Source organism: Platalea leucorodia (assembly GCF_965183815.1).
Source record: "Platalea leucorodia genome assembly, chromosome: 12".
NCBI classification, from domain to species: domain Eukaryota; kingdom Metazoa; phylum Chordata; class Aves; order Pelecaniformes; family Threskiornithidae; genus Platalea; species Platalea leucorodia.
This window is the reverse complement of record NC_138834.1, coordinates 16,253,888-16,280,952: the sequence shown is the minus strand read 5'-3', so window position 1 is coordinate 16,280,952 and position 27,065 is coordinate 16,253,888. Positions and strand designations below refer to the sequence as shown.

Genomic DNA, 27,065 nt, shown 5'->3' with positions numbered 1-27,065 from the left:
TCACCCAAACGGCACTCAAGCCGTATTTCATTTGGGTTCACCATCACGAATGTGAGGCCAGTTTCTTATTACAGTTCAAAAATCCTGCACCTGTCCCCTCATGGTGCAGCTGAGTTGTTTGTGCTGCCCCAGATCAGGCTCTCTCCCAGCAAAGATTTTCATATAACAACAAAAAAAAAAAAGAAAGAAAAAAAGAACGGAGGGCTTCAATGAGCATCTATGCCCGATTCATAGAGGTTACTGGGATTGGCAGAAGGAGAGGATGCCAAAAGACTGAGTTGTCAATACAAAGTCACTCACCTCGACTGTACAGGGGACTGCTGCTGAGCGGGGGCGGCACAGTCGTGGCTGGTTTCTGTGGTTTGGATTGCACAATAATTTGATAGCCTTGCATGAGTCGCTGACAAATAAACTCCTCAAACACCTGCTGGGCTGTCATCTGCACTCCTTCCTCATCTCTCCTGAACACAAAGGTTAAGGAGACCAGAATAAGGAAGCTGACCACACACCTATTCTTAGCTCTGCTCCCTAACTGAGGATTTATGCCTGCACTGGGCTCTGTGCAAGTGGAGCCCTCTGCCTATGAAAACCAACCTGCAAGAACAGGAAAGAAAAATGGGTACCTTTCCATTTTAAGCAGGTGATGATCAGCTCTCTGGCAATACTTATGAATGCCTTTGAAAGCAGTTTTGCAACTAGTAACAAATTGGCTTACAGCAGTTGTTAAAGTTCCAATAAATTCACCAATGATCACTTTTACAGCATTTTGCAGAGAAATTCAGTGCAGTTTGTAAATGTTCAGCGGAGCTCAGAACTGCAAGTGTGCAGGCAATGCTCCACCCTCTCTTACACTGGGAAGTCTAGAGCAGAGAGAGGGTAAAAGACACATCACTGTGGCATCTTATTACAACTACTTCTGCCCCGAACCTCGCCTTCCTGCTACAAAGGGACATTCGGCATTTCTGTTGGGTGCTTCTTCATTAATCCTGCTATTCCCTATGTAGTTCAATCACCCTGACCAATATTTTTGTTTTGTTCCCATAAAGCAGCAACATGAACACACCTTTCTGAGGTCTTACAAGTTGTGGAAAGTTTGAAAAATGTTTAAGATGAGACAGCTTCAGAAAAAAAAAAACAAAAACAAACAAAAAAAAACAACAAACAAACCAACCCTATTAAAGAATAGTTAACCAGAGACCTCCAAGACAAGCCACGAAGTTCTATTTATCCCACTAACACTATTTTCCACCAAGATTCTTTAAATATCCCTGAAAGTGAGGATAAGCATCTTAAACACTGTGCGTACACGTGCATTTGCTCATTTAGTGTTTCCAAAATACTTGCTAGAAAATAGATTAACAAAGATGATAGCTTAAGGCTGATTTTTTTGATTGAAACACAACAGAACAAGAAAAGAGATGTAAAATTCGGCACGCAAACTATTTCTAACATAAAATCTACCATCTGACAGTATTGGGTTCTGTAACACCAGAAAAGGTGCAAAGTTACCACTGAAAAGAGAAAAATCTAAGTATTTTGCTGCTATGTTAGCAATTCATCTTTCTCTCGTACAGTCTCCAAAGCGTTCGTCTTCCATCAACTCTGATTCAATGCAAGTTACTTTACGGAGAAGGTGCTGGCCAAACCTGTCAATGTCAGCTTCTGGGAGGAGATCATAGCAACCCTCAGTGTAATCATTCTGCAGACTCTGACGGTCGGGGAAGTAGTCCGTGGTAAGAGGCAGACATGCCGGAGTAGTGAGAGACTTCCAGTCCACTCCAACTGTACAACAGAAGCCTGGCACTATGGGGGGAGCAGACAGCGTCAGAACTGCCTCGTTGTATCATTGGGGGCAGACAACGGGGGCATATGTGGTCACCCATGAAAAAACAGGGTGCAGAGGAAGATGGAGGAAACGTGTGAAGAGGAAAGTTAGAAAGAATGAGGGACAAAAACAGAGTGGGCATAAAGTCAACAGGGACAAAAAAGGGGTGGAATGGGAAGGGAAAAGGAAAGCAGGAGGGGAAGAAGGGAGGGAGAGAAAGAGACAGAGTTTGTTAAACAATGCAGTGCACATGCTAATTCCATCCCATCATGCAAATGGCATTCAAAGTTAATACATTTAATTTTCTGTTGATTGAAAGCTAGAGCTGACATAGCCATCGCTCTTGCAAAATTACAGCAAGTCAGGTGCAGTTACTCATTATTAATAAAACAGATCAACATTCCAAGTCTGAACAAGAGAATCAGACCAGCTTTGCATCCCAGACAACTGCAGAAGGAGCTGGGGATGAGGAGAGAAAGAATGACAGACCAGCCTCTTTCTGGAATAGTACAACAGCAGAAAAGGGAGTATTTCTACAGTTATAAAAACAGAAGACAGATCCAGAGCGGTGGGAAGACCAGAAAAATAGTAACTTGGAAAGCAATCCTTCCCCACACCCTTTCCTAGCGTTATGTTGCAGTTTTGAGATTAGAGAGATCTAAAACTGGACATTAAAAAGCAAAAACTAACTAAATTGTATCAAATCATCAGTTCACTACTGCACTGCATTCTAACCTGCCTCAAACGATCTATATCAAGGCACTTAGCCAACTGCTAATTCTTAACTTCTTGTCCTAGAGATCTTACAGACAGAAAGTCATTTTACTGCAAGAATGTTAACATTAACGGCAGGAACACTGCACAAGAAAGTAATACAGGACAGGTGTTTCCTCAAGCAGCCACACGCTTGTTTCTGTATGAGATGAGGACAGATATTTCTCAGTAAACGATACCAAATTCAGAAACTGACTGTACTACTGCTGCTTCAGTTAGCTGGTGCCAAGCAAACTTTCCATACTGAGAGGCAGGTAAGAGTTCAGCAGCTTTAGCTTTTTGCATAATAGTGTCTGGTAAGGCAAGAATTTCAGATGTAATACAACAACCAGTTCCACATATTCTTAAGAGACAGAGAACTGCAATCACAGTGAGACACGCAGGACAGGGAGATCCTGCAAATTCCTGCGGGGCAAAATAAACTACTGCCAAAAGCCAAGCAGGCTCCTCAGCTTCTTGCCTGCCTCCTCCTGATGCCTCTGTATACGTACACACCCTTTCCCTCCCTATCTTCCCACCTATGCAAACCCTTTTCCAAACCTTTCTCCTGCTTACTTGGATCCGGAGAGTTAGAGACAGCATCTTCCAAGGAATCCTTGTTCTGAGTTTTCAGGTTCATCCCTGCAAGAAGTAAATATGTATTTTATTTTAAGCAATTGTGCACTTCACTTTCATTTCAAATAAAAATAAACCAAAAGCATGCAAATGTTTTAAGAATATGGCATTTCTCTCCTTGGAAAGGACTCAGGGTTCTGCACAGCAGAAAAATACACAAAGACAACTAATGAGGGGAAGAAAAAAAGACATCTTGGATGAAATTCGAACACCTGATTAGAAGTATTCAGTAGCTAAAAAACAAGCAAACACAACCTCTCCAAAATGGTGAAACACATCTTGAAAAGTAGGTGCCATAAAAAAAGCAAATAACAAAAAAAGAAGAGTCACCTGTAATCATTTAGCTTGCTAATCTCACAGTCTCCAAAGCTAAGTACTTTTAAATATATTCAGTACCCAAAACCGGAATAATTTTTACTGGTTTTCTCGTTTTATGAACAAGGGATAAGTTAAGAGGAAGAACTTCATAAAAGAGAGGACCAGCAAGAAAGGAAATTATAACAGACTTTCACCTGGTGGGAGAAGAGAACCCATATTTAAGAATCTAATTATCTAAGACTCTAAAGAGTAATCTATGAAAATCACAATACAGATTTACTCCAGTTCCAACATTTTTAGGCATAAACTACCAGTACGCATTTCACCTCTCTGCCAGGGGACAGAGAGGAAACAAAACAAACAGTTGATCTTCTTGATTCAGCAAATACAAACTACGTTTTTATCTCTTGCCAGGCTAAGAATTTGAAAATTATTAATTAAGCCTTCAGGGTCCCTGAATAGGTCCAATATATTAATTACAGACTGTTTAAAACTACCATGTTCTGGAAAGGCAGCAACTTCCACTACATTTCAACCTGTAAGATATACCTTGATCCGTACTTCACTGAGAAAGAATAGTAAGGAATTTTTTATTCATTGTGAAAGGAGATAAAATGATAGCTATTGAAGAGATGCTCAGTTTTAGAGCAAAATTCAGTTTATACTAACCTAAATAAAGACTAATAAGGGACTTAAGACTACTGAAAATTTAAGTTTTGATTAGGACTTAAGACACTACGATTTTTCTCACCATCAAATGGATTTGTTCTAAGCAGCCCATTAGCCTGGAAAACAGATGCTAAAACTACAGCTCAGGGAACACTAAGCCAACATGATGCTATGGTACCCCTTGACCAGTTCTTCCTAGGCTCCGTTTCACATAGTCTGCTGTATTTGCATCAATGTTTGTGTAGTCACAGTGAAACAATCCATACAGCAAAGGAAAACCCCAGTTCCTCTTCATTTGGATCAGTTCCCTGAGCTGGTTCACCAGGGAGCTGTATAAACATGAGAGGAAACAAACAGCTAAGGGGACAAGAAAAATTGCTGGCTTAAAAGGCATTTATCAAAATACAAATTTCAGGAAGCCTCCAAACATTTAAAAGGAGCCATTTTTATAAAACTATTTTATGTAGATTTATCCAGGAAATGGATATCAACATCATAGCTGTTCCTCTAAATAGCATTAACTAACAGAAAGGATGGATATCTGCTTCCATGACGATGCCAGTAACGCAGCAGAGGAGCTGGCTCAAACTGGCATTCATCTTTCACCGACTCCGCTGATGCCATCTGCCATCTAGTTAGGGAACTGCAACAAGATTTATTTGCTCTGAACGATCATCTACCATCTGCTGGCCAACAGAGACACCATACTGAATGTCAACGTAAATAGATGGGGTGATTTTTCACTGTGAAGCCCATGTTGCAGCAAAACATGCTGTGGGCAGCAGAGGAGAACCAGATTCACTGACAAATCATATTTTTGGAAATAAAAAAAAAAAAAAAGAAATGTTTCATTTCATAGGTGACTCAAACCGTAAGGGAGAAACATAAGTCAAATCACTGAGTCACAGCGCGGCAGCTACAGATGGCTGAGGGCGTTTAGTCAGGGCAGGTGCTCATAACTACTGTCGCAAAGACAGACACAGATCAACTTCCACCACGTACATGATTTATATCCCATCTACAGACACAAAAGACTTCTATAAAATGCAAGGATGTTTATTGCCAGGATATGCTCTGCATCTACATTGTGCAAATCATACCCAGCAGCTGAAATGCAGTTTAGCAATAGCGAGAACAAAGTCTATCTGGAAGGCAGTAAAAAAAAAAAAAAAAGTAAAGCAAGAAAATGAAATGTATTCAGATGAAATCTGCAGAAGGAAACAACAGAACCAAATCACTTAATGCGACTACGTGAACGCAAGACAAAAGAGACCCAAGAAAATTAAGTCTGCTAACTTCTTGATGGCTCTTCAAGGTATGAACATAGGGGAAAACATAATTGTTTTAATCCAAATCTAATTCAGAAGGGTGAATTTTTTAAAATAATCTTTAAATTGGTTTTGAAAAAAGAACAGAAGTCTTGAATGCTATAGTCCAAAAGATTTTTTTTTTCCATGTGCCTATCTAAAAAGCACATCCATAAAATCAGAAGGTAGGCTGCAAAAAAACCAGACACCACAACAGAATGCTTGGTGTGGCACATTGTTCCACTTACAAGATTCAAAAGAAATGTTGAGAATTTCCACTAACTCAGGTGTCTGGGTAGGGTAAGAAAGACAGTGCTAATCTTCAACTGAAAGCACAAATACGTGTCTTCTCTCAAAAATGTGATGAAATATTTTGGGCTGTGTAAACAGCATTTAGTATAAGCAGCACCATGTTCAAAGTGCTTAACATGTGGAGAAAGGGCATGTGTAGATGATGATGAGAAATGCTAGAAAACACTGAATCCCAGAACTTACCGTGCAAAACAAACTTGCTTTTTTACAGCTTCTCTCAAAATCTAGATACGTGCCAACTTTATTCTTTCCATCAGCTTGTATATGTAAAATATACATATTCAAACAAGTTTCTTAATCCTAAGGGTGGCACCGTAAGGCAACCCCACCCAGAAAAAAATTCTGAACAACACCAGTGCATATTTAGCCATTTTTTTGTGTGTGGACATCAGTGCTTTGTTATTATGGAACTAAGCAACTGCCTGAGAGCTTATCATATGTAAACAATGAGCATCTTCCTATCCTAAAGTTTGTAAGACATCCCTAGAGAAGCAGAGACACATTAAACAAAAACTAAAAAAACCAAAACCCAACAACCTAACCACAAAACTACCACACACCAAAAAGTCCAAGTAAGAGCATTAACAGGTCACTCAAAGTTGAAAATTGTTTTTCCATTACTGATTCTTCCTACTTTGTAACGCCTGGTCCACCCACCTTCCGTGACCTCTGGCTCTGTAACTTTGTCACTGCTAGGAAGGAAGGGCCTCCTCTCCCCACTCCATGCCCTACCCCTGCTGCGTTACCTGCACCGTTGCTGCCGGCCAGACCATTAGAGTACTCTTCTGTCCCGCTGAAGCTCAGGAAAGAGGCACTGTCACCTGGATGCCGAGAGCTGGTATGTCTGGAGAAAAACAAAACAGCCTGTATTACACAAACTTTCCTCACTCGTGCCATTCCTCGCTTTTAACAAGAGCTGACATAACAAATAACAAGCCATCAGCCTGCTGTCCCAGCTGAGCCAGTGCTGAAACCACGCTCTTAACGATGTTTGCAGGGATGGTAACAGGCACAAAGGCAGCACAGAGAAGGCTGTAACAATACTCCCTATCTGTCCATGCCGTTTGTTCTTTGCCTCTAGCAATAACCAATGCACCATCTTTGCAGGACGGTGCAGAACCAGCTACTCACATACCTCCCAGGAGAGAAATAAAACTTAGCTAGTTATTTACAGATCTGATTCCATGGTCTATAAAATCAGGATTCCAAGACTGGGCAAATTGCTTTGGATGAGTACGTCATCCACAGAGACCACAGAGAGAGCAAGAAAAACAATTGTCAAGAATATGGCACAATAGACTGGTGTTAATGACAAGAGACTTTAGCACGCTAGGATGTACTTATGAAATAATAAAAAAGGCTTTTTTTATTTTTAAAGTAGGACTAGGCAACAAAGTTGGTGAGGATGATGTCATATTAAAATTAGGCAACACAAATTGATTAGAGTATTCTAAAGGACAATACAAAGTCTAAGATATGACAACAATTTCCCTATAAAAGGAAAAAAAAAAGCATGAAAGACTAATTAGGCAGTGCAATTCCCTGAAGGACTGCTTGAAGACAGCAGGAAGAAAAGCCCTGAAGATGAAAATGGCAGATGATAGCAGCAGTGTCCTCACTCACCCTGGACATCCAGAAACAGTACGTAACATGAATTTCTATAAGCATGCAAGAGGAAAGACACACATAGCAGGAAAGATACCAAAGTTATTGACTAAAGAAACAAACTTATTGGCAATTCTAAGGTTGCCCAAAACATTTTTGGTAAACTACAGTTAGTCAGTTAGTAACGAGTGAAAAACACGGATAAAATGTTGTCAATAATAAAATAATCGGACAAAAACAGGTAAGACAATACCTGGAGACTGGAGAACAACTGTGCAGCTTGAAAAATGGCCAAGGTGAAATGAACGATCTCATTTCTCTCACTGTAAAAACAGCCTCCCCACAGCCATGCCACATCCAGTAACACTGGGATATTTTTTGCTTCTCGCAGCCAACTATCACTATAAACTCCCAACACTGACCACGGCTCGTTTTTTTTAGAAGCAAATTAGTTTATGAACACAGGTACTTTCATTTGCAATCCGTCGCTGATGTTTATGATGGCTGTATTTCTTACGCAGGGAAGACAGGACTGAACGGATAGCGCTGAAATTGCTCAACAGTTACTGTGAGGCAAAGCTACGCCCTGTGCTAAAAAATATTCTATTCTGGAATGAAAGTCACAGCTATTGGGATAATAAGTCAAGAATTAAAGACACAAGCTCTTATAAGGCAATTTTGAACAATTCCATGAATGATGCATTGTATTGCTTGTCTACTGCAAACTCTCTGTGATAAACTACCACCTTCCCCGGATTAGGGGAGGTAAGCCATCTCCAGCCTCGCCAAAAGAGCTTTATATCTCAAAATAAAAGTATATCCTGCATATGTGGCACTGACACAACATACTATTAAATTTAAACATCACAACCTATAACTGCCTTACTATAACATAAATAAAATTTTAAGGAAAAGGGATGTTCATGCAAAGTCTACACAGACTCGTCCTAAGGACCCCACCTGCCTGTTGCCTCGTGGTAAGCCAGCTCCAGCAGCTCAGCAGAGGAATGTGTCAAATCCTGCTGCCCGTTGCCCTGCATTTCCGCCATATTCTGACGGGTTTGATGATGGATCTGGATAGCTTCTCCTGATGGACCTACACAGTTACAGTTTGATCATTAATCACCACATCTGCATTGATTCCTCAGTTGCTTGTACCCTCCTTTTGTCAACAACACAGGCAACGCTAACTCACAGAAATTAGGAAAGCACGTCTATGAAATCTTCAAAGACTTGAACCTCTGGCATCTTCTCTGAAGCCAGCAAAGCACAATATTCTTTTAAACGTTTTGGAGGGCCTACTTACAAGGCACTACACAAGTATGAGAACAATTCAGCATCTGCAAGTCAACCCAAGTTATAGTTATGATTCACTTCAACAGCCTCTATCTACTATGAGATTGTTCCACAGTCCCGATGCCGCAGGTTTGCCAATAGATGGTAACATTTTCAAAAAGAGGACGTCTGATTTATCAAGCCTGTACACTTAGTTCAGCCTCTGTTACAGTGCAGAGCACTTCAAGAGGCCAGAGTTCACATTGGTTCTCTTGATGTGCTAATGCTCGGACAAGGAAAAGGTAGGAGCAATCTCATACGCTATGAAACACTTACCCACAGGAAACGTGTGCATCCAGCGCCTCCTGTTAGATGTAAGCTTCATGGGCATGCGGGACGGGGCAAAGGGGTTTATCAGCGCTCGCTGCGGCGTGTATCCCCCCGGCCGAACGTGCAGCATGGATTCTGCGCTGCCAACGTGGAACCTCCCAGGGGCACTGGAGTCACGTTGCTGAGACTCCAGCATGTTCTCAAGGACATCTAGAAAACACAACTTAAAGTCAGCGTGAGATCATTCAGAAGCCAAGCAAAAGAGAATGAATTGCTTAGGGATATAAAGATTCCCCAGGGTAAGTGGCAATAAGGAGAGCTGAGGAGTAGGCAGGGAGAAAAGCTGAAAGCAATTTCAATCCAGTCTGCAAGTTACAAGGTAAACAAGAATCCAGACCAGAAAGAGCATTATTTCATCTGCCATTACAGCATTGCTGTATACTGTGTCACTTTATACTAAATGAAGCCGTAAAGAAACCACTTGCTAAGTCAACTATGAAGAATTACTCGGAGCTTTGAGAATTCCTGAGAAATCAGAAGACTGACACACCAGAAACTTCAGGACGAGTACCAAAGGCATAGCAGAAGCTACAACTGAGCAACATCTGCCTTTTTTGTAACATTCAGATTTGAACCAGTGAAATAAGGGATTACTTCAAGAAGACATGGGACAGGATCTCAGCAAGCCAGCAGTTAGTCGTTACTGTTCAATACAGAACAGCAGTTATTTAGATGTAAGAGAGAGAAATAAACTAGATGACTAAGTAGCAATTACTCTGTTCAACAAACGGCAATCCCAAAGAGAAGGAAGGGTCTCGTTCACCACTCCGTACTGCCAATTACAACACGTGAAAAACCTCAGTTACTCTGACTCTTCCCTCCCCACCAGTCCTGTTCCACCCACATCCCCATCCAGTTGCACACCGTCAGCTGGGTCACAAGACTATCCTTCAGACTAAAGGAGTAACAGAAATACCAAAAAAAAAGTGTATATTAACTGACAGCAGGGGAAAACAGGGAAGGTAAATGTAATGTGAAGTACACTGTGTGATAGCAGTTCTGCACCAGTAAGTCCAATTCCTGTAACAGGATAAATATGGTATTAGGTGACATACAGCATGAAAAAAAAACCCAAAACAAAAACATAAAGAGCCTTCAGGGACAGATTTTTACAGAAGATCAAGCAATTGCAGGAGGAATACAATTTACCTAGAAATGAGCTGGGTTTGTGGAAGATATTGCATACTGTCCGAGAACAAAATTAAATTGGAAGGAAAAAAAGGAGACCGTCAGCACTGCTAACGCACCAAGATAGCTCAGCAGTACGTTGTCTAAAGGAAGGATCCAGAAAGTGACTCTTAATGACAACAAATCCCCATAGAGAGAAGTTATAAGCAGGGTCCCCCAGGGCTCACTACTAAGGCCAATTCTCATTTGACAGATTATAGGTGACCTGGATAATAAAAAGTTAGTTGTATATGTCCACATTTGCAGGCAGGCACAGGAGAATAGTCAAATATCAAAGAAGGCAACAGACAAGGGAAAAGAGCAAATCAGTGTCAGGACACTTCTATTTAGGACAAGCCAATTAAAAAAAAAAAGCAATGGAATCGGACAAGGATAACAAAGAGAGAACACACACCCAGCCATAGCTGGAGCTGCGGAAAAGGTGTACCATGAATGCTCATATAAGCACCATCTCCCCCGTGCTGGCCTGGCAGTGGCCAACACAAACTTCCATCTTCTCTCTCCCCTCTCACCACCTAAGGTACCTTCCCATCTGCCCTAGGCTGACCTCTGGTGCTGGTATAGCCCAAAGAGCTGCTGACTTCACACTGGTGCAGATGAGGCCGTGGGATCATCAGGATGTTGGAGATCTTGCCCAGTGAGCTGTCATCAGAAGCCTGGCTCCTCACCTCCTCTGGGGGCAGCGTGCGGCTCTGCAGAGAAGGGCTGCATGAGACGTCGTAGGAACTAGAGCTCTTTCTGGTACGACTTTCTCTCTCCCTCACAGACCTGCTGAAAATAAACAGATTATGTCCAGCGATACAAAAAAGAGATTAATTCCTGGGCTATCAAGGGGCTTGAACAGGCCCAAGTCATGTAAGAGACTCAATATTCAATAGGCGAACTCAAGAAGAGGACTACACGGAAGCTATCACTATTTTTTTGACTATGTGGGTACTGTATACTTTTGTGCATCATACAATAGCAGAAGAGAATACTAAAACGCTTCCAGCACAACGGCTGTGAAAAGAGCATGCTCAACTCTTTATGCAATTCTACAGACAGAACACCAAGCTGGTAATATAGATGTGGTCTAGAAGACACCAGACCTGAGCCTACAGTGCGAGGAACACATAGCTCTAGGGAAACTACTTGGAATTATTAACTACATTAAATTGTATTGGCAACTTCTACAAGCTGCTCATATTAACAAGTGAGTCCGCATGCACAGCTTCCTCAGATTTAGGCAATACTACTGAAAGAAGGAAAGCAAAACAATACTTCAAGGTCATCAATCCCATATTCCTGAAAAAGCACTAAAATGTATAGGTTGTTCAATGAATTTGGTCAGGACCCGAGGATAATTAGCCTTTCTTCTCAGAGGAAAGGCCATGGAATATTTGAGAACCTGCACTCAGCTCCTCTGTTTCTTCTCTCATTCATAAAGGCATCATTTTCAGGGAAGATTCCCCACCACTCTACGTTCAGCACCAGTTACCAAGCAGTGCAAACTAGTGCTATTTCTACAACTCTGTGCAAGTCTATTGTGCAAGTACTTTCTCACCCAGCTTGGAAAATCTGCTAGGAACTTAGCAAGGGAGACTACCTTCCTTCTACTTCAGACAAAATTAAAGATGTAAGGAAAAAGTATACTTATGCCTTTTCCTAGATCCCACACACTATCCTAGAAGTAAAATACCAGACAACCAGCCATAAATACTAGCCACAGATAAAGCTTTTTGTTCAATCGTAAGCACGTGGAGCTTAATTCTCCTTGTATTTCTCCAAGCACTTCATGCATCAAGAAGTACACCATAACATGGCTACTCTAGAACCAGTATGCTCACAAGCCTCTTACCTGAAAGTGGTACAACGCTGGGCTCTGGATGGGCCTGGCAGTCTGAACACCTGGGCATCGTAGCCATCATAATCTACCTGGATGGGCAGGGCATTCTCAGCATCTTTTGGAGCCCCTAATGCTGAAATAAAAATCACATAGCACTGCAACCTCTTTCAAGAATGTTCAAGATCTGCAAGTTAGAAGTATCCAACTCCCACCACTAAGAAAAGCACCTCTTCCAAAAGAAATCACTTACAGAAGTCTCATGAGCAGAACTGGAGCAGCTGAATTATCAAAGTTGGTGCCTCTGAATCAGGGTGGCTGAGGCCCTGATATCTTCCCCCGATATATCCAAGACATTGAATTAATAATCCACAAATCAATCCTTGTATGAACAGATGCCTCAAGTTCCCTCACAAGGGAACTGCACGTTGTAAAGCATCTTTGAAACAGACAGCCTCACTTTTAGAACGTACACCTTCCCGAAACAAGGTGTTAGGAGAAGACTGCAGACTTCTCCCACTGTAACTCTGTGGTGATAGCGCTGACAACATCCCAAGCCAGTGAATGCCTCCCTGTCCACAAACAGTACCGTTGGCACACCAGCCTCCTACCATCTATTCCTCTAGCCAGGTGACAAGCAGCCAGGACAGAACCTCACCCCTCCATATTAGTTATTTGCCAAGAAGGCAACTGATATATGCACATTAACGTCCTCGACCACCACTACGTGGCTTTGATGGTTTGCTGCAACACTTGTCCCTTCCTGCATCTCATCAGTAGTGTTTTTGCTTAAGTGTCATTGTCTTACTACAGCTGTTTGTTAGTTTGGGACTCAGTGGGATAGATCATTCCAGAACAGAATTACTCACAGGCATCTCGGTTATTCTTTGCTTTCTCACTCAGTGGCTGGAGGGTCCAACAAAGGGAGTGTGAAGTGCCCAAAAAAAAAAAAAACCAAAAAAGAGGAAAAGAGAGCAAGAGAAAAGACAGAGAGAAGGGAGACAGTCAGCATGTTCTAAGGAAATATCCCCCAGTGTGATCAAGCATGAGATTAAAGTTTATCCTGCTGACTCAGCAAGGCAGCCAGACCACTTCAGAAGTGTTAAATATTGATACTCAGTCATAAACCTGTGTAAAAACCACATCTTTCTCAACACATTTCTTCCTCTCCACAAAGTTCTTCGTTACAGAATGAAACTCTAATTTTTATGGTGGCTAAAACATTCCTCACCTAGTTTCATCCTAGAAAGGAAAGACCTACAAACTAGTCCCTCGTTCACAATCCCTACCACAATCATTACAGCTTTGCTTTCACTGTCTTCTAACACAGAAACTTAGTTACAGCTGTCGGAATACTTGCTAGAAAGGTTCCGATGCTTGGCTGAGAAAAGGTATCTGACAAGCTAGTAAGAAGAAAAGATAAATCAGAAAGGTACCTACTTTCCTTCCTGCCAGCTTGATCCGTGGAGTGAAGCTGTTACACAGGAGCTGGCTTTTGGATGTGTAGAAACTGAAAGGAAAAACAGGGTGGCTCAGCTGCCTTCTAAGAACTGAACACAGTTGGTTAGCTACACAGCAAATAGCCCGCGTGTTTGAGCTAGCTATTGGACAGAGAAAAGGGGATACCTTTCTCTGCACAAGACAACATACAGAAAACACTGATGGACGGTTAACTTGAGAGAAGCTACTCTTTCCTTAAAGACCAGCCTCTGATTCCCATGCTGCCTCAGTCCAGACCTCCTCTTAATGTGCTGACATCTGCATTCCCAGTTCACCTCCTCTTTCTACAGAAAGGTATCCGCTTTCAGTGTCTGTAGAGTACTGTGCCGTTTACACCACCCTAATGACCGTAATGACTCACATCAGCTGCTTGAAAACTACAGACCTCCTCCCATTTGAAAGAACGTGTTCATTAAGATCTATTTCTTGTCATCTGAATCTTTTAAATACTGCCTTATTATAAGCCTTCAAACACCTTTTTCATCTATGGCAAAGATCTGATGCCTTCCAGCCACTTGAAAACACTGGGTATAAGCAACCCACGAATGGTAAATGGCCAGGACAGTCAACTAATGCATGCAGATAAAATGAGGTATTAAAAGAGAGAGGCGGAAAAAAAACCCTACAGCAGAACAAGGACTGAGGAGGTAATTTTCATCCTGAGCCCTGATCTCTCTGTGTAGGGAAAGGAGAGTATCATGGCACAGAATGTTTAACAGAAAGCAGAAAGGAAACCTACCATGTCTTGGAGTGAAGCAACGTAACAGTGAGCCTCAGTGTTGCCTGCAACTATTCCAACGTTTATCCACGTCATCCACATTTTCTCTACCCGTAACTGTTCATTTGGGATGTATTTGTTTTCACTAATAACCAATCTAGTCGAAGTGACTGTATTTTTTGTTAGCTTCCTGACTTCCTTCGAGCATAGCTAAAGGCTAGAACTGTTAGCTGGAAAGAGAGCTTAAGATCAAGACCTCTTCCTCTGCAAATTGCCCATCATCTTTGATATGTGGCATTAATGCCGTGAGTTCTGCAAGAACACTCCTAGTTCTGCAAGACTATTATAACACATGTCTTTGCTTCGCAAGGAGAGCGGAGAGAATAAACAATGAAAGAAGAAAGAGAATTTATAAAGAGGAAAGCACAGCAAAAGTGTGTAGCAGAGGCCGACAGAGTTCACCTACCTATGGTTTATCCAGTGTGGAATATTGTAGTCATCGCCCAGCCTGGAGTCGCCAGGTCCACCGCGATTATGGAGCTGTAAGAGCAATTCAGGAGCATAGCAACCAGTTGCGTCTAGCTAGTCACAAAATGACTAACATTTCTAGTAGGAGCAGAGAGAAGGGAAAAGAAGCATGCGTTACCTTAAAGAGTGGTACAGCATGCAATGGTTGCTCTCCCATGCATACCAAGTCCACACCTATCCCTGTAAACAGAGAACAGTAGAGTTCAGCTATCTACCAAGCAGGACTGATATGCTAAGCCAAAACAGACCATCAATTTGAGCTGAAGGCCCAATTTGTATTCATAACAGATTTTAAGATGTAATTGTACTGAAAATGGTAGTTAGCAGTTCTATGTATGGTTACAAACCAACAGTGCCACTGGGGAGATAAGAAATGTTTCTTCTAAACTAATGCAAGTCATGCAAGATTATCCTTTAAGGGAAAGGTCTGCATGGACAGATGAAGTTCTCTATCACAAACAAAAGAAATTAAACACCTATAAGTTCTCTGAAAATCTGCCCATGTCAATACGGAGTGTGGACACGAGTCTTCCAGCTGTAACCCCTCTTTGCAGAGTACACAGGTTACAATAGGTACTTTTTCATAACAAGAAAAGGCTAGAGCTTTCCCAAATACACCTGGTTATGTATTTACCATTGTCTATCATCCGCTGTTTGGTCAGAATCATAAGGAGTCGATCAACTTCAAATACACCCACACCAGGTGTGATAACCACAGACATCTGGCCAGTCCGATCAAAGTTCCGGTTTATGTAATGCTTGTCAAACACTAAGAGAAAGAATTAGGGAATACTTTAAAAGAAAAAAGATGCTGGATGTTTTTTTTTCAGAGCAAGGGAGGCAACTCTCTATTAACAGTGGTATTAAACAACTTCCCACAAAGCACATGCAAGCATAAGAGGGCTTGTATACAGCCTTGTCCAACCAATAAATGTTAATAAAGCTACAGGAAAGAGAGGGGTTAGGGCAGAAGAGAAGAAAAGATGGGAACCAGATACATAAAAAGGAATGTTTTTCTCATATGCTTAGTGTTTCCTTTATAACATCTCAAAAAAAACCCAAAACCAACAAAACAACCCCAAAAACACCTCAACAAGGCAAAGTCCATTACTAATAATTTTAAATAACATCCTGTACTCCCTCCCATGGGAGTAACAAGAGAGCCATTAAGGTGACAGAATGACACCTGATGTACAGAATCACAAAAAGTAGATCTTTGGAGAGTCTTTCCAGCCCATCAAATCCATCTCCCTGCTAAAAAAGATGGATCAGTTTCACCTAAATCACATTTGATCTAACCTGATTTTGAAATGCTTCCATAATTTGAAATTTCAACTTCTATTCCAAGAGGTTTTCATACAGATACACAGCTAGAAGAAAAAAATTCATTCTAACAAGGCCCTGGAAGTGGTTCCTGAAGCCCAAAATACCCAATACTCAGTTATCTGAGAGCCACTCATTTTCCAGAGACACGCAAGAAAATGTCTTCTGAGGCTGGAACTGCCAACTTAACCACCTGACATTCCCCTCCTCTTCGCAGTCTCAAGGAGCAGGCAACACAAGTCCACACCCCTTTATTGGCACCTGCTTTAATGGCTCCTCCCCTCTCTATTTTTATCCATTGTTCATAACTCACCATTGAATGAAAGATTTATGGCCTCCAGGTAGTTCCCTTGTGCCGAGGTCGAATTTTTACCTGGAGGAAAGCCCTCTGGACCAGCGTTCAGAAGGAAAAAAAAAGAAAAAAATTATCATCTCTGTATAGACTAGCTTTTTAAAAAAAGAAAAACAAAACAAAAACCTGCATTTGTAGTAAATCCTATCACTCCAACAAATTACAGGCAAAATTGGCATTGGCATATCTCAAAGAAAGGCCCAAGCAAAATAGCCTAGCCAGGAGAGCATTAAGTAGGACAATACCAGACTCCAACTGAAACTAGAGAGTTTACGGACAACTTGGGAAAAAAAAAAAGAAAAAAAACAAAAGAGACAAAAGGGTAAAAGCACGGGAAAGGAGGATTCTTGTACCTGCTTGCTCTAGTCGTACCAACACAGGATACTGGATGAAAAGCTTTTTAATGGTCACAAGCAATGAGGTCCACTCTTCTCGTCTCTCATTCTGAACTACAACTCTAGAAAGAGCACAACTTAATGAGGGTCATGAAAGGAAGCTGTGAAGAGGAAGTGAGAAGGGATGAACAAGCTACAGAAAAAGGAATGCACACAAAGGTGAGTGTTTCTGCCTTCTGCTAGGCAGCACATGAGAACTGCTGCATACTTGTAGCAATCACTAAGGCGCAGGTGCACACACAAAGCTGGGCACATCCCCAGCCAGAATAATCTCTCGCTTTTAAATTGGTGACCAACATTATATGTCAAATAGCATCACTGTTCTGCAAAGCAGTAAGATCGTTAACAAGTCCAAGTTCAGAATCAAACAACAGCTTCGACAGCTGCATCTGTAGCGACCATCAGCCCCTAAGTGGGAACACTTGGGGTTTCAGCAGCGGCACCATCTTCAACTACGCAAGAATGTAAAGATCTGAAAAACAGCCAAACCTTACGCAGAAACTACTCCCGGCCCTACAGAGCTTTTAAGTTTATTGGCAGTTCCAGCAGAGCACAGACAACACAATATTCACCTGCATGTGGAAGACTGACTTAGCAAATATGGGCGTGCACTCACAGATGGAATGGGGACTACTCATCAACTTGCTGCCAGTTTCAGACATAGATATTTCTCACTATCTTAATTCCTTGCAAGGTCCTACGGTTAATAACATGACATTCTCCACATGAATGGGACAAGAGGTGAAAGAACTGGGAGGAAGACATACTTGTAAAAATCTTCATAAAATCTTCCCTCGTGATCCTGTCGAATTGATGCACGATGCGTTTCAGGAAACTCATCTCAAACAGAAGCAAAAGCACGTATTATCCTATGCTCTTGTACAGAAATGACTCATCTTTTCTAGAGTAAGGAGCTGTTATTTCCATTTAAAAAAAAAAAAAAAACTTTGAGAAATATCAGATCTCCTACACAATATTAAAATTGCTTTTAAAACAATATGACAGCTTGAGTATGATGAGGAAAATTTGCCATATATTCCTCTATGCAAGGTTTTCACTGCAGTACTTTCATAAGAATAGCTGTGTATCCACTGCGCTTGGCAGGGAATACTTTGGACATGGGCATAAAAAAAATCACTGGCAGCCTGTGACCAACTTTCAATAGAGAAGGAGGTAGCTTTAAAAAACAGAAACATGAAAATACAGAATTTACATACCTATAGATTTTGCTTCGTAAAACGTTCTAGAAAATAGAACCACTGTCACTTCATGGCTGCAATTCTTCTCCTGTCCAGGAAGAAGAGATGAAAAAAAAAAACCTTAAGGGTCACATTCAATAGAAAACTGCGTATATACACATATAGTAACACCCTCTTTCCCCTCACACCTAGGATCAAAGGTAACTAGAAAAAGGTAGGCTGCTGTATTAATGTATCTGCATGAGCGTTGCATATGCCTCTATGAAATAGCATCATGGTCTGCCCTGTAGATTCTGTGCTTCCAGGCTATGCCACATTTAACAGGAGCACTCTCCACTAGTCTCTAAAGAAACTCCTCTCTACAGTTGCCAAGATACAAGATTTTTGTTTAAAAAATAGACAGCTGACTCAATTTGTTTATACATACTCATGACAAACTGATATTCTTATTTGTTACTGTTTAGAGAGGTGCCCCTAACAATTCTAGAGAAATAAAAAACTAAAACTTCACCAAACAGTTGCAGCGCTGCTGCATGTGGTGGAACGACGCTGTGAAGAGCACGCTGGCCATCCCCTCGGAAGGAAAAGCCTGAAAAGCCCCGTGAGCCCCAGCATCGCTCAGGCCCATATCCAACGCGGTACAGCAGTACTAACGGCAAAACAGGCATTTTACAGACATGCCATGCAGGGCTCCTAATAACTCGCCAATGGACAAAAAGCACACTGAAAATGAGACAAATCTGCTGAGCATGCTCCTGCTCTCCTTAACATTCGGGACCATCATGAGCTCTACTATGCATAGATATTACACATTTAGGATTTCAGCCTCTCTTGCCTTGTCTAGCTATTCTTTCAATGTAGGCTGCAGATTTTATATATGCCTTTTTTTGAGTACTGAGATGGCGCTCTCAAGTCAGAGGAAGTCTGCTGCAGGACTGCTAACAGCAGTTGTACCTGGCTCTGAGCCAGATCACGCACTGAGACAGGAGACGGCTCTGGGCTGTTCAGCCAGAAGAGGTGGGGAGGCGTGCTTTGTTTTTGAAGCAGCTCACTTTCAAGAAGGTTGCACATCATCAGTGGCCCATATACTACAACCTGGAACCCCCTCATGCTAAAAGACAGCAGCACTAAACAGATTACACACTGTACCGGGGAAATATTTGGAACTGAGTCCTGGAACGAATAAAATTGTGTAAAACAGACTTGTGCATGACTGCACACGCACAGCCAACCATATCACACATTTAGTGACTTCAGTCCAGTCAGAGCCTCCATACAAATGGTTCGACACAAACCCAGCAGACACAACAGACTGGGATCACTTGGCCCGTGTATGATTTAATGCAGACCTGCAGTAACCACTCTTTTGGTGCCCAGGAGCCACCTCGCAGAGTCCTGTAAATCTTAGCACTGCCTGACACAACCTGGGTCTTCCTCAAACTGGCACATCAATGGGCTCATTAAGATGGCATTGTCTTGTTGTTTCAGAACGGGATGAACTCAAGCAGCTATTTACCTTCCATTTTGTGAAGAGATCAGCAAGGAAACCATTCACAGCTTTCTCAAAGTATAGGTCCCCTGCAAAGTAAGCATCAAATAACAGCAGTTACTTCAACTACAGGGTATATTTAACCCTGAGATTCTAGGACAATTATTTTTATTAGAATCAGAGCAGTTGTGTGCATAATGAATGCTAATATCACTAAAACAAAGATGATAAAAAGATTAAAAAGCATGACTATGTTTCAGAGGATGTAAACAAGACTCTCACTGTCAAAAGGATCTGACCTTTAAATTCATTTTTCCAACACATTCGCTGCATGCTGGGGAAGCATCTGTGCCATCTTTCAGGCAGAGTATGCACAACTGATCCCCTGCTCAGTTTTGAATAGCTGCCCAGTTACGTATGCCTGAACACATGGTCAAAGGAAGTGGTAAGAGGTTTGCTAAAGAATTAAGCCAGAAAAAAAATAGGACAATGACACAGATAAGTGACTCATTCTTAATGCCTACGGTTTTAACACTTCTCGCTGACTCTACCTGGGCTAAGGCAGGGTTTTTCCTTCCTCGCTAAGCCAAAGTCAAGAGAAATCAAAAGCATCAAGGTCCTCTTTGCACAGGACTTCCATACATTTCTGGTTTCAGGATTCACACAGGCTTGCGCCTGCCCTCATCACCAAACATGTTCATATCCACAGAAAACCCTTCCAGGGTTCATAATCAGCTGGCCCCCTTGATTTCGTCCGTGAGATAATGGTACCCAGGCCCTACAGTAGGGGCAGGAAAATTATGGAATACCCAGGGGACAGAAAAGTGTGGCACTGCAAGTAAGGACCTAACAGGGCGCCATAGCGCGCCTTGGAGCACTGCCTAGGCCGAAGGCGGGACATTTTAGTTTTCCAGTAGTGGCAGAAATAAATAGTAGTAGCAGTTTTCTAGTAGGGGCAGAAAGGATGGCTGCTGCCATCCACACTCACAATCAGGCAGGTCAGTTACCTACATACCATAAATATCGAAATCCCACATTTCACAGCTCATCTGGATGAAAATATAAACCATGGCAGAAGTGGAGCGGAAGACCACCTGCAAAGGAATGAAAGATCTTACTTAAAAGAAGGTACATTCACCAAAAGGGCCAAAAGCAGAAGTTAACTACAGAGCAACTGATATGACTGTGCCCACTGCATCACAGGGAATTCCCCCTCTAAGGAGCTGGCATTTCAGCAGCCCGAGTAATTCCTAACGCTGCCAGCGCAGAAGAGCTGAGGTTTACTAATCATTCATTCTCCTGAATGTGTTGCATTTCTTCACCTTACAACACAGCCAATTCAAATGATCCATACAAATCTGCAAGCAAGATAGAATTACAAGAAACCCCGCAGGGAAAGGAAGGGAAAAACTTCCTTTCCCCTGCTTCCTGAAATCTTACCCGGGTGTCCTCACTGATGTATCCACAAGTGACTTTCTCGCTCTTTACCCACAGTTCACCTGCCTGCGCCCTGGAAGAAAAGGAGTGCAGAACATTTGCTAACCAGAAGATTAGAGAATCAATATTTGAGCAAATAAGGGATGTACCAAAATCTGCATTCAAGGATGACGTGAAGACAGAGTAGAAGTTTATTTGGTTAAAAACTGATCTTTAACCCAAGAGATGTCAAACAGCCATTTCCCTCTGCATCTGCACGTTTCCTTGTCCCTTTGTCATCTCAACAGCCACTGAAGTGACCCTCATCTGAACTATTCATACACCTTGGGAAGCAGGGGAATAGCATAAGAGGCAAAAGGAAAATTATTTGGCCTTCATCAGAGGCCAGAAGTGTGGCTGGCTGCCCTGCTATTAGTTTCTTCCACCCCAGATCAGACAGAAGCCTTCCCCCACCCCATGGTGCAGGCAGGAATCTGTAGAAGAGTAAGAGAGCAATAAAACGTGAAGGATTTTTCAGAGAAGAGTCTCCAGCTGGATACTCTGGACTCATTAATCTAAAGTCATAAGTAACAGTAAGCCCTCAGAGGAGGCACTGACCTGATACCCGCAAATTCAACTTTTTGGGTGACATACGCACATGTGCTGACCTAAGGAAGAATAGTTACAGGCATTAAAAGAACAGGAGGCTCGGAGCGAGCAGACAAAAGTACAAAAAACCCCCATTCATGCTCAAACATCTGACTTGTGCCATAAAAATCACAAAAACCACTGAACATATTTACTACTATCTCAGCCTACAGAACCTCTGCAACAGACAACAGAAAATAGTTTGTAACACATATGAACTTTTATTGGGTTCATTTGCCTAATTCACTGCTCTTAGAAGAGCCAAAGGCTGCACTTCAGAGATGCAGAAAGAGAATATTCTAGTAGTTGCTTATTAAGTGGTACTGTCGGAGAGGGGATACTTTAGCATACTTCTAACTTGAAAAACATTTGGATTCAATTCCTTCCAAATGTAGTAAATCACTAAAATTCAGAATATAAGGAAAAAACCTCTCAACATTAGTAATTAACATTACTGCAATGGAGCAGGAAATGATGGGATTAATTTTTTCTGCAACACCTTTCCATCCATTTCTCCAACTCCGAGGTACCACTTACAGCGTCAGTTCCTCAGGAGCCGCTGACACTGGTCTCGTCCTCAGTTTTCTGTATTTCGTAAAACACTTATTTTCTTTTACAACAAGCAAAGAAAAAGGTACGTCATCTCCTTGGCCCTATAAGTAAGGACAGTAGAAGCCTTACCAAACTTTTCTTCAGTCGCCACATATCCCCGCGCCCAATATACTGATCTTTAAAGGTCAGCTCTACCAAGTCCAAGGTCACCTCCTGCAAAACAGAAGAAAACCAGTGCTTGGGTTTTACTTGTTGTTTCTAAGTAGCGCCCTTCAATCAGTTCTGTTAAGAACCAAACGTTACAGGGAGGGCCATTCTAAATCAAGTCAACACTCCTAGCAGATGCAAGATAAAAGGGAAGTCCCATCAGAATAACTGCCAAAGTTGGGCGTGTACCTGAACTACTGTGAGCTGCAAGACACTGCACAACGTGACCAGAAAAAGCCCAAGGACTAAATCTGTGCTACAAGTCTCAGCGCAAATTGGAGGCAGAAGTAAAACAAATTACTTCCATTGTTCATGACGTTAAGGAAGTCTCGTTTGCTGCAGATTTTTGTCTTGTGCTGAATGTAAGCTCTGACTGAAGCTCTTCTGATAGTTGGGACATTTACAAGGGATGCCTCTCTTACAAGGCTCTCGTGTCAAATAACGCAAATCCATGCCATTGCTCTTCTTTTGGCTGGGCCACTTGCTGTTTCTCTTTACTCTGCCGGGTTACTCTGAATTTCTGGAACTTAAAGATATTGGAAATTTCTAAATTTCTATCAAGCTGTGTTGAAGCTGGTCCATAGACTTCAAAGAGAGAGCAGGGATGGTAGGGAGTGAAGAAAGAGACACATAACAAACAAACAAATAGTTCAATTGCCCAAACCTCATTTTCTTAGGAAAGAAGGCTAAATACCTTTCAATAAAAAATTTTTTCCCCAATACTACTGTAGACGGAAATTCACAGGGCTCCGATTTGAGCTAAGTGTAGGGATGGATGGAAAGAAGTTGCAAAGCCACCCACCTTTGGGTCAACAACATTCACGTGGACATCCTGGTACGGCCGCAGTCGGAACACCTGTGCAACTGTCTGATCCACACTTATCGTTTCTGCCACAAAAACGAGAAAGGACAACAGAGAAGTGAAGGTCCCCAAAAGGTTTCAAGTGGTTTACAAGTACAAAAGCAACACAGTGAGATTGTCATAAAACACCTAGGGCCTCAGCAAAAGACAACACCTTCTTTCAGCTGTTGCCCAATTTAAGAGTCATTAAAATCAAAGTAGGCAAGATAAACTCAAAGTTTAGGCTGAGTTAATTCCTGCAAGAAGAAAAGATATACAGTCAGAATGCAGAAACAAAAATTTAAGGCTAAAAAGATGATTTTCTTTAAACCATACCCCACATTACTCAATCAAAAGCAGATTTAAAATTGGCTATTCATTTTCCGATAAAATTATAAACCTTCCGTTCCTAAATAGACAAAGCATCGATTTTCTTACAAAGTTAAAATATACGCATTAGCCAGTCATAGGTGCAGCCCAATCACACAACCTTTGTCTATGATTTTACTATGCATACTATGAGTCTAGAGTTTTACCTTTCTGCAAATCTTCCTTAAGTGACTTCACTTGTAGAAGCAGGGGACTAGCATACAAAAAAGAAAAAAGGTAGATAAGTTGAGATACCAACAGTCGACTCTGGTAAATTACTCTCTGAAAACTATTTCGTACCAAGGAGCATGGGATAAGCTGAAGGGAAACATTAATAATTTCTAGAAAGCTTCATATATCATCCTCTCTGCCTGTCACCCTGTCTTGTTCTTTACACCCATTATAATTATGAAGCACTCTTTAGGTAAAGATGGTACTCTAAATGGGCAAGTCAGTCACACAGGAACTTCTCCGAACCTCGTACGAGTATACTCCTACTTTTCAGACACAGCCTGCAGGATGAACAGCTGCTTAGGCTTACATTTTTATAGCTGGCCAGGAAGTTTTATTTTTGCCTAGGATTTACCATAGGATGGAAGAATAATCATTAGGTATCGGCAGCTCTAGGAAGAGGATAAAGACATTGTAGACTCTATATTCAGGTGCTACTTGTCCTATGAAAGGTCAGCAAACTAACACCAAACACAAAGAATTCCACGAAATTCAAGGAAGAGCTCCTGCTATAGTTTTCCCCTTTACTTTTCTTCAGGCAGAAAAAACCATGGCAGCGTCCTGAAGCAAAGTTATATCAGCTCTAAGAGCCTCTCACTCTAGAGGCCACTGCACCTGAACCCACCCCTTCAGTGCTCTAACCACACCTGACCGATACCAGCAAAAAGAGAATTCACCTGTATTCATCATTGGGATGTGCAATTTCCACAACATCTCCCAGCTTGATTTGAAGAAACACTTTAGGATTCACCACCAGTTCATCATCTACAAGACACAAACGAATGAGGAGAACTGCAGTGAACAGATACACACCAAACGCAGACCCCTGCAGGCTCGCACGCGATAGCTTACTCCATGTTACTACACCAGCTCAGGGCTAACGCGTCCGCAGCGCGTTACGTTCGCTGCTCGACAGCGCTCCTGTCCAGCCCCCGCGGTCTGGCCGCTCTTGTGGGCAAAACCTTTTCTTTCAAATCACAGAACTTTCACAAAAGATTTGCTCAGCAAAAGAGCGTGCCTTAATCAGGCAAGCGGAATCTCCTTTTGTATTTTGCATACAACAAGCATCAGCAGGAAAGCAGATAGCTATAGAATCTTAACAAGCTTTATTAACATGCTACGATTTTAACTCTAGAAGTAGGGAACAATCAAATAAATGGCGTTTTTCTTAGTACACAGAAACACATCTACATGCAGTCACATTGACTTGTCTGTCACTTATTAAAAGTGGCTGAAATACAAGGTTAAAACCAAAGTGACACAACAAAAGGGGAAGAGGTAGAATAAAGCAATTTTATTTTATAGGTGCCATCTCATTCTGTTCTGACAAATGCAATTTTATTCTGCTGTATCTTGCTATTAAAAGATAGCTCTCCAAACTCTGGCTAGCAATACTGCTTGGCACTCAAAGTTCCATCTTCACTGTTGTGTTAACAAGATCAATAAATCAGTTAACTGCTTTCAATTAACTAAGAGAGTGCTGGTCTCACTGTTATGGGTCAGGAGATACTGACCACTGCCTCCAAACCCCTTCTTGTGTATGACGAGCTTGTACACCTTGTTGGTTCTCATCTTGAATTCCAGTTCTTCTCAGCTGCTTTGAGTAAAAACGGTTGAAGACATCTTGCGTATCTAATATGGAAACGAAAGCAAACACAGATCTCCTGTCACTACAAACCATTCTTCATGTTGTACCACCACGTAGCCAGGACTGCCGCACCTGAAAGGCAGCACGTTACAGTGGAATAAACATCAGACTAAAAGTTTAGCGACGACCTCTTCTACCAGCGCACCAGTCAGACAGCTAGCATCGCTCTCTAAAGTCATCTCTTCTTATATTTCAAGGGTAAATTCTGCACCTTGTGTTAAATGCATTAACACGAATACCCAGGCTTACGCCCACTGCCAGTTATATCTTCTGGTTGTGCCATTCCCCCTCTTTCACACGTCTTTTTCCGTGTCTTTCAAAGACGCTGGAATCCACAACCGGCTGATCTCGCACCGAGGCGGCAGAGCTGCACCCAGCGGCGGGCAGCGCTACAGCGCACGGGGCCAGGCCAACTTCAACTTTGAGGCACTGGTTTGCATTACGTTAACTGCATCAACCACCGCGTTTTTTCTTCCTGCCACTTTCGTTTCAAATAAAGCATATTTCAAAGAAGGACTTTTACAATTTACTCTTTTTAGAAGTGCATTTGAACTGGAAATTACCAGTAAGAACAAGGTTTTCTTCATAAAACTATAGCCATGCTATTAAATATCAGCTCTTCTAGTTGTAACAGTACTGTTATGCCAAATCAAAACACAGAGGAACTTAAAAGCGTGCCTTTCACACAGACTGAAGTACTGCGCTCCCCGATGTGCTTTCCAGAAAGCTGATTCAACTGCCGAGCCGCAAAGGCACGGTGGGAGAAAACCGTACCTCCAAAGTTCGTCAAAATAAACTCTATGAAACCTTCAGACTCGGCACTGATGTGGGTCTGGGAGAAACAGACACCCGGCTGCGGCGTGCGGCGGCGGCTCGCACCGGGGGCGCACAGCAGCAACGGGGGGGGGGCGAATAACCCCGAGGCGCCGGCAGCCGCCGCTGCCGCGGAGGGCCGTTAACGCGGCCAGGGGAAGCGCGGCGCCGCCGCAGGCGCAGGTTTATAAAGCCGAGCTCCAGGAGCAAAGCAGGACGCCCGTGCCCCCCCCGGCGCCGCTGCCTGGGACGCTCCGGGAGCGGCGGGGCCCGGCGGGGGAGGGAGGGCAGAGCCAGCAGCGCGGCGGCGCCGGGGGGGGGGGGGACCGGGGGACCGGGGGAGGGGGGCCACCGGCGGAGGGGGAGCGGGTGGCACCGCGCAGCCCCGGGTGCGGGGGGGGGCCCGGACGCCTCAGGGCTCCGCGCCGCTCACCCGCCGCCGCGGGACGAGCCACCCCGCGGCCGCGCCGCCGCACCCCTGCCGGCAGCCCCGGAGCGGGGCGAGGGACGAGCGCGGGCCCTGACCTCCCGGTCCCGTGTCCCCCGCCGCGGCCGCGGCCCCGTCCCGACCAGGCCCGGCGGGCGGCGCGCGTCACTTCCGCATCCGGGGGCCGCCGGGGCAGCACGTGCGCCTCACGTGACGCCCACCACCGGGCCGGCGCGGCGGGCGGGGCCCCGGGCGGGGGCGGGGCCTGGGGCGGGGCGGAGCCGAGCGGCCGTTGGCGGGGGCGGGGCC

General features: G+C 43.0%; 1 protein-coding gene across 19 annotated transcripts in view; it reads right to left on the bottom strand.

Annotated features, from left to right (window-relative positions):
* Positions 1 to 26,936, bottom strand: part of DEPDC5 (DEP domain containing 5, GATOR1 subcomplex subunit) — a 49,784-nt gene extending 22,848 nt beyond the window's left edge. For 5 of the 19 annotated variants that reach the window (XR_014229578.1, XM_082325067.1, XM_082325061.1 and 2 more), the window contains exons 1-27: positions 26,195 to 26,816; positions 25,383 to 25,500; positions 24,546 to 24,633; positions 23,805 to 23,851; positions 23,230 to 23,315; positions 22,350 to 22,433; positions 21,639 to 21,688; positions 21,045 to 21,114; positions 20,620 to 20,698; positions 19,632 to 19,693; positions 18,134 to 18,203; positions 17,684 to 17,756; positions 16,875 to 16,978; positions 16,483 to 16,557; positions 15,481 to 15,615; positions 14,965 to 15,026; positions 14,785 to 14,858; positions 13,541 to 13,610; positions 12,970 to 13,006; positions 12,116 to 12,236; positions 10,826 to 11,049; positions 9,037 to 9,240; positions 8,386 to 8,521; positions 6,567 to 6,664; positions 3,155 to 3,220; positions 1,647 to 1,830; positions 301 to 461 (exon numbers count right to left, since the gene is read on the bottom strand). Coding sequence is in view for 7 of the 19 variants with exons in the window: in XM_082325067.1 (XP_082181193.1) it covers positions 301 to 461; positions 1,647 to 1,830; positions 3,155 to 3,220; positions 6,567 to 6,664; positions 8,386 to 8,521; positions 9,037 to 9,240; positions 10,826 to 11,049; positions 12,116 to 12,236; positions 12,970 to 13,006; positions 13,541 to 13,610; positions 14,785 to 14,858; positions 14,965 to 15,026; positions 15,481 to 15,615; positions 16,483 to 16,557; positions 16,875 to 16,978; positions 17,684 to 17,756; positions 18,134 to 18,203; positions 19,632 to 19,693; positions 20,620 to 20,698; positions 21,045 to 21,114; positions 21,639 to 21,688; positions 22,350 to 22,433; positions 23,230 to 23,315; positions 23,805 to 23,851; positions 24,546 to 24,633; positions 25,383 to 25,440 (2,518 nt within the window). In the remaining 12 variants the exon portion in view is untranslated. Of the gene's footprint in view, positions 1 to 300; positions 462 to 1,646; positions 1,831 to 3,154; positions 3,221 to 6,566; positions 6,665 to 8,385; positions 8,522 to 9,036; positions 9,241 to 10,825; positions 11,050 to 12,115; positions 12,237 to 12,969; positions 13,007 to 13,540; positions 13,611 to 14,784; positions 14,859 to 14,964; positions 15,027 to 15,480; positions 15,616 to 16,482; positions 16,558 to 16,874; positions 16,979 to 17,683; positions 17,757 to 18,133; positions 18,204 to 19,631; positions 19,694 to 20,619; positions 20,699 to 21,044; positions 21,115 to 21,638; positions 21,689 to 22,349; positions 22,434 to 22,616; positions 22,840 to 23,229; positions 23,316 to 23,804; positions 23,852 to 24,545; positions 24,634 to 25,382; positions 25,501 to 26,194; positions 26,819 to 26,854 lie in introns of those variants that run through there. The other 14 variants (XR_014229579.1, XM_082325064.1, XR_014229572.1 and 11 more) reach the window with 13 other exon arrangements.
* Between the last annotated feature and the right edge of the window lie 129 nt (positions 26,937 to 27,065).